Source organism: Branchiostoma belcheri, unplaced genomic scaffold (genome assembly GCF_001625305.1).
Source record: "Branchiostoma belcheri isolate BF01 breed outbred unplaced genomic scaffold, Haploidv18h27 scaffold22, whole genome shotgun sequence".
NCBI classification, from domain to species: domain Eukaryota; kingdom Metazoa; phylum Chordata; class Leptocardii; order Amphioxiformes; family Branchiostomatidae; genus Branchiostoma; species Branchiostoma belcheri.
In genome coordinates, this window is record NW_017803713.1 from 1,007,379 (window position 1) to 1,015,328 (window position 7,950).

The 7,950-nt window shown below is 41.9% G+C and overlaps 1 protein-coding gene across 1 annotated transcript in view; it reads left to right on the forward strand.

Annotated features, from left to right (window-relative positions):
- The first annotated feature begins 7,378 nt into the window (after window positions 1–7,378).
- LOC109470120 (cell wall protein DAN4-like) overlaps window positions 7,379–7,950 on the forward strand; it is a 6,282-nt gene continuing 5,710 nt past the window's right edge. The window contains exon 1 of the mRNA XM_019768903.1: window positions 7,379–7,400. Coding sequence (XP_019624462.1) covers window positions 7,379–7,400 — 22 coding nt within the window. The remainder of the gene's footprint in view (window positions 7,401–7,950) is intronic.

The window sequence follows — 7,950 nt, forward strand, 5'->3', positions numbered from 1 at the left end:
TCGTGGTCACCCGGACCCACTCGGGCTATCAGCCATGGCTTAGTGAACTGAACCTCTATGGAACCTCATCGGGTAAGGAAAATATCATTCGTGTTTAGTATTCTACACAAATATTGATACAAGAAATGTAAACAGTAATAAATACATGTATATACTGATTAATACTGAATTAACAGAACATCACCTTTAATTCTGCTTAATTATGTTCCTGTTCATCAGACCTTTTCTCTTTGATATTTTGTATTGTGTTGTAAGTTCGTTATTGTATTATCTTAAGTACAGTGGTGACGTTAGGATATTATATTAAGCTATTTCGCTTGAGTGTGTCACCATATCATGTCTTCACTCCTTCTTAAAGGCGGCCAAACAAGAAAAAAAAAATACTCTGAATGAGGAAATATGTCAGATATTGACAATTACTAAGATTTTATCAAACATTCCTCTCATCATTTCACACTTTAAGAGTACAAATATATAGCGCAAAAACAAGCCACGTTATGTATCTCATTTCTTTAGGTACCACCCATAAATAGATAGAACAAGCCTCAAATAATATATACATATATATATCAACCAACTGTTTTCAGCATTATCGCATTTTTGCCTCTTTACAGTAGGACTGATTTAACTGATTTAACTTAAGTTACTGTAATTCACTTAATGTTCACGGTAGCAAAATGTCACAGTCTGAGAAAAGCGGACATGTTCACAGAACTATATACTCACGGTGGCGACAGGTACAGTTAAAAGAAAGTCCAGGAATTATTTGTTAACAGTAACCAGATAAGTTCACTGTACAGACATGACAATGAAAACTGAGTGAACATAACAGTACTGTGAAAGAAATCGGGAATTACATTATTTACAAGAATTAACAGAAAATGTACTTTGAAAATACAGCTTTGCTGCCATTAAATTGCATTCAATGCCAGTAACTATTGTTTTATGACAGTTGTCGTTCATAAATTTTGGTCTGTTCCAGTGCCCTATCATCAACGGAACTCAAAGGTGTTGACGTTCCCCTCACCCAAGTCTACAGCGAACTACGCCAGGCACCCAGCATCCCTCAGCCAACCACTAACGGCGATTACAACGTGTCTCCAACTGCGCACAGACGACGCCATTTTCGGTGCTCCCGTCAGCTATGAAATGTCAGCCAATGCATTTATACTGATCGGACAAAGTACAGGGAAGTTTAGGGTAAGGATTGTGTTGACAATGAGCTAGTATTTGCTTGTATTTTTCTACAGCGTGCCATGACAAATTGGTTGTAATGTTGTCTGTTTTCTGCTAACAAGAAAGTACTGGTACTGACGGGCTGACAAAAATGGATCCGGCCATTTAGATTACCATGTTGCTAAAATGAATGCATTGTATGTCGCTATCTCTCGGTACCCACACTGTATATAACAGCCGATGATGATAAAGGCACTGCTGCACTGCTATAGAAAGCCTCGAGCTTCCCCATCATTTTCCTTGCCTTTGTTATGCTGACAATTGTTTGAACCTGAAAGTAGGGGGTATAAAAGAAATCCGTCCATCCAGTTATGCTGTCCACAGATACACCCACGCAAAACTGAGCCTAGAAAGCATAAAAATTTGTCATTCATATTTTGACACAGATGATTGTGAATGCCCAAAGAACGAGCGAGGTAGAACTTATCTTCTCGTATCGACGCTTCCTATGCGCCACGTGGTCCAACACGGGGGACTGGAAGTTTTACACGGACGGGACAGAAATAGCATCCGGATCGGGGCTAGCACAAGGGACAGTCATCCCGGCGGGAGGAGTCTGGATTCTGGGCCAGGAACAGGATAGTCCCGGTGGGAGTTTCGCCGTTTCTCAGGCCTTTACCGGAGAAATCTCTCTCCTGAACGTGTGGGACCGGGTGCTGACTGAGGCGGAGATCGAAACGGCCAACAACGGCACAGCAGAGGGGGACATCATCAACTGGAGACAGGACACATTTCAGCTCTTCGGACAAGTCAAGATCAGCGGTAAGTAGACTGAAGTAGGCTCCATAAAGCTATGTTAAATGTAGATTGATGAGCAAATAGTGCCTGAAGACAAGCGAGACAGTCATAAGCTTGAAATCCTGTTGCAGAAAATACATTCCTCAACATTTACAGTCTCTTTGTAATAATTCAATTCAATTCCAATTCAATTCAATTCAATCCTTATTTCCATACCAACATTGTAGACATACTAAATAGAAATATAAAGTTGCCTGAATGGCATTGGTATTTACATAATTTTATTAGAATACTATCAAAATTAGAATACTAATACCAAAAAACGCTTCGCTGGCCGTCCGACTTCACCGCGCCGAAAAACACTACAATCTCAAGGTTTTTTGATCAATTCAAAACCTAGTTGAAAATATACAGCGATCGCCGAGCTATGGGGAGCCAAACCTAGCGTCACAACCTCGCAGATCCAGCGATTTACTACGCACTATTTGGAACCCTGATCAGAATTAAACTCCGACCCGGAACCCTTAAAGGCACGTAATGCAATATGAGGGCAGCAAAACCAGAAATATTATGGAGGACGAAATACCTCACAAATGTTAGAATGCTATGGGATAGGATCGACTCAACTTACATTGAAATTACGACCAGTAAAATAGCTTTGCATATCAATCAAGTATGATCAAATTAGAGTCATGCTACTCTAATAAATGCTTTAATAACTTAAACATCTGGATTTAGCAATTGACAAATTGCATTTTGATTACCAACAGACATTGACGAGTGCGCGAACGCCAATGGAGGCTGTGAGCACGTCTGTACCAACACTGAGGGCAGCTTCCAGTGTTCCTGTCACCTCGGACAAACACTCAACGGAGATGGGAAAAACTGCGACGGTGAGTAACAACATTTCCAATAGGACAAAAAAGACAGCTCGTTTAGTAACTTAGTCCAAATGTCTTATATTTAATTAATAATAGTTTTGGCATTGAATTTTCAATATTCCTGTGACTTTTCATTGCAGGTTGGGATCTCCCCGAAAGTTGTCCGACGAATGGTTACTTCAGTCTGCCCAATGGCAAAACGTACGTATACGTGTCGCCATCCGACGAGAGCGTACTCTACTCCACGGCCCAGACAAGGTGTGCCGCGGTGGGAGGAATGGTCGCCGTGCCGCGGGACTGGAACGAGCAGGAGTATCTTGTGTTTTTCAAGAACTGTCTGAACGCGTAAGTAGTTTTCAATATATACCTTCACACCATATAGTACATCAATATTTTTTGTCCTGTTGGATTTTTTTACACGAAATGTTTCCATAATTTAATTCCTCGATCAGATCATAGACCCTTGACTTTTTTTAAAAGTACTTTCAGTGGACGAGCTATTTAGCGTTTCTCTCGAATGCTGCTAAAAGCCACATATTAAGAATTAAGTTAAGTTAGTTAAGTTCCTTTCCGCATTAGATGACGTATACGTCGGCACCCATCTCCGTTTCAATAGCCTTGTCCACACAGCAGTGCAATCACTGCAGCGGTGGACTAGAGCACTGGTAGTGGTGTGTTCCACTCCCGTACTTTCCGAAATGCTGAGTGCTAAGCAGATCAAGCTGTGTATACCATATTTTTTTAATCTTTGGTATGACGAGGTTGGTATCAAACTAACTATCTACCTAATGCAAGGCAAGCACTTTACCCACTTAAGCCTAGGTCACAATCAAAAAAAAGGGTCCGCTCGGCACGTCGGCGGACTGTTTTTTTCACTCCCGTACGGGACCTGGACGGAGACTGGTTGGGTTGCCGACGGCTGCCGGCCTATTTTCGGCACCGCGCAGTCAATTGATTTTAACTCGAACTTAAAATCACCCCGGGCTCCGACGAGGAAAATCCGCCGGCACGTGCACGAAGTCGTAACTCCGTAACATAGCCGCCGGGTCCCACTAGTCTAAGATTATGACGTCACGTGTGATGATCGTTGCATTACCTGTTCAAAAGAAGGCAACGGGGTCGTGTGGCGTAGCGGCAGAGTGCGCGACTCGAAACTAAGAGTCCCAGGTTCGAGTCCTGACATGCCACCGATCTTGTGCCCTTGGGAAAGGCACTTTACACGACTTTCCTCACTTAGCTCAGGTGTAAATGAGTATTGTCCTGTCATGTATTTGTCCCCTGTGTCGGTTGCGGCATTAATATAAGTTGAAAAAACGTGAGTGTGTCGTCACCACGTCTGGTGATTACATGTTGGAATAAAAAAAAGAAGGCGGTTATAGAGGGCATTCACAGAAAGTATTGAAAGTCGCAATGATGTTCTCGACATACGAGTAGGTCCATTATCAGTGAGTCGTAGTGTCAATACATGAGTCTGAGCCTCAACTCTAGCCTCAATCACGGGCGGAAACACCATACCACCTTTGGGCGTGCTAGCCAGGGACCCACCAGGATCACCCCTGGAGCCCGACAGGATTAAAAAACTGCCCGGCCGAAGTATAAGAGCCGGTCGGCTCCCTAAGGCAAAGGTTAAGACGGGAGACTGACCGGGCATCAGACGGGTACCTGACAGAGACCGGCCGTCAAAGGGACCAAAAGTTCGTCAATTCTAAATAGAAGCCGCCTCAGCCTGTCTGCGCCGAGAACATGCATGCCGCTAAGGGCACGTTTAAAATGTGACTTTAGCTTTAGCCAATGCACCAGTACAACGGTGCTGCTAGGCACAATCTCCCTCTTTACTAGACTTGAAAAGACTAGGAAACAACATTCACTATGAAACATTGTATCACAACAGTACCAAACGGGTGTAAAGGGGAAATTCAATTTTCTCATTTATTTGTTTACAGCAATGCTCAGTTTTGGGTCGGACTCAGTAGACCGAGCGGAACGTGGGTCGACAGCCAAGGCACGGCGCGTCGGGGAGTTTACAGCCTGGGCTCCAGGGGAACCCAATGACTCTTCTATATCTCTGTTCTCATTTTGTTGTATGGAAGTCATTCCGACAGTTCACGCAGAAACAAGTGGGCGGACACAGGTTGCAGCGCTTCATACAGATACATATGTGAAACAAGTAAGTTTTGTTGAACATCCGTCATAGTTTATTGCCTTGCTATCGATCACATTGTTTAACATTTTTACAACATGTGATATTAACCCTATCTATACCGGGCTATTTTCATTCGACCCCCCCCCAGAACTCGCGAACGGTATGTTGTATGAGCACCATATTTTTAGAAGATGGTGTACTAGTAAAAATGTATCAAAACCACAATTTTTATATTGTTATGACGTAATATGACGTCATTATGGCGTCATTGTGATTTTATTGACCAAAACCGTCCAAAAAGGTTATTCCCTGAAAACTAAATGGTATACAACATAACTTTGCCAAAAGTGTTTATGACAAAATATAAGGGTGTACTAAGTCTTATTTTCTTTCTCTTTCCTAATTATTTCTGCCAGCTTTCAGATACACCACACCTCCACCAACAACAACTCCTGCTGTGACCACTACAAGTAGTACAACAGCTGCCCCCAGCACAGTTGTCTCTTCAACTGCAGGAGCTGCTACTACTCCCACACCAGGTAAAGTCACCTAACCCTTCTTTGTATATGTAGAGGGTATATATATATATATATATATATGTATGAGTAATAAAACACCAAAGTATGTCTTTTGGCATTAACGGGAAAAACTTGCGCGAGAGAGAAAGAGAGAAATTAATGCATTCCCCGGAAATTTATATCATGTGGATAAAAATTTATATCCATGAGTAAAGCCATGTGCGGTAGATTTTATTGGGAGAGAGATGAAGAGAAATATGCTGTATTTGCTCGCGAGCCTTTCTAGAGTGATGATGATATTACAATCTGTGCAAACTGGCAAGGGTGCGACATTATTGAACCCCTATTGGGGTACAACTAATTCAGAAAAGAAGGAATACTAGAGAAGAAAAACTGTCTTATTTCCCCGTTTTTTTTCGTTGCCAAACTAAGGATGTCAAATTGTCACTTTTTGTTTTTGTTCAATGCGTCACGTGTGTCATTTTCGTGTCAAAATTACTCAGTATTAAGTAAAAAAAAAACGTTTACGTTTGTCGATATATTGTCATATAGACAATACACAAGATGCTTCTGCATATTGAACAGTAGTGCCATAGGTTCATGTATACAATGACACTTGGCCTTTACGTGATACAAACACGGAGAGAGATATGCTAACACACAACAACATACACACACGCATACACAAATATACTTACGCGCGCACACACACACGCACACACACATACATACATGCGAACGTACACACAAGCATACAGACACACTCATAGAGATACACAGTACAGAGAGATACACGAACAAACACATGCATATACACACACATGCATGCACACACTAACATATACACACACATAATTAGACATGCATACACACACACACACACACACACACACACACATACACACATACACACACATACAAGCACACACAAACACACACACACATACACTCTTACAAAGTTGTAATACAAACATAAACGCACACACACGATTATAGCAACCACTGACTAGTCTTTCTCGTACTACTAGACAATTTGCCAGGTTGTTCAAATCCCCCTGCACCTGGCAGCAACACCACCAGGCGAGGCTGCAGCGGCCCGTCCGTGCTTTTTGGCGAGACGTGCACGTACGAATGTCGTTCTGGATACCACAGGGTGTTTGGAGACGAGGTCAGAACGTGCGCTGCGAACGGCAGTTGGACGGGATCCGATCTACAATGTCAAGGTTGGTGTCTCTCACCCCTGTCCTGTCCTGCTGCACCCACACATTATTTCTGAGAACAAGTAATAATTCTTTTCAAAGAATTTTAAACATAAAAGATTGTAATTTGAGTTTAGAAAATAAGAAATCATCAAACTGGAACAAATTATTTGTAACCTTATTCTTGTAATCAATGAGAAAAATTGCCCCAAACATTAACATTAAAACATATTTGATGGAGGTATGAAATCGCTGTAGTCTCGTTATTGTTGTTGTTGTTAGCAACGACTGCATGATGATTATACTCCATATAATAAATTGGTGTCAGTCTTTTAACTTTAAAAAGCAAAATGAATAACTGTTGCAATAACATATTTAGTATGCAGCAAAGTACAAAATAATGTTGCTGCAAAATATTGTCTAGTGAATCGTTATCATACTGATATTTCTCATGGGTATACCTACGTCTAACAACAAAAAAGAAAATGGCAGTAACAATTATTATATAGCAAGAAAATGTTGCGATCTTTCCTTGCATTTGTTTTGCAAATTATTCACTCAGATATCAACGAGTGCACGGTGTATCCATGGATATGTGGAAGGAGTGCTGAATGTATCAACTTGATCGGCGCCTATGACTGCAGGTGTACCACGGGATACACAATGAGGTCCGGCGGCTGTATAGGTAAGAACGCTTTCAAGAACATTCAGTTTGTTCGGTGCCGTTTGTTGTTTGTATAAAATTACCTGGAATTTTGTAATTCAAACATCAAAATTATATAGAAGTGAAATACATATCCGTATATTAAATTACAACACATCTGGTCGTCACACAGATTGACACAGAAACACACTCGAAGGTAGGCCTAGGCTAACACACACGTGCGCACGCACGCACACACACACACACACACACACACACACACACACACACACACACACACGCGCGCGTGCGCACGCACACACACACACACACATACACACACTCACACACACACACACAAACACACATATGCGCACACACACACGTGCACACGCACTCACACACACACACACACACACGAACACACATAAACACATACATACACACGCACACATATACACATACACATACATACACGCACACACACATACACACACACACACACATACACACACACACACGCACACACATATACACATACACACACACACACACACACACATACACACACACATACACACACACACACACA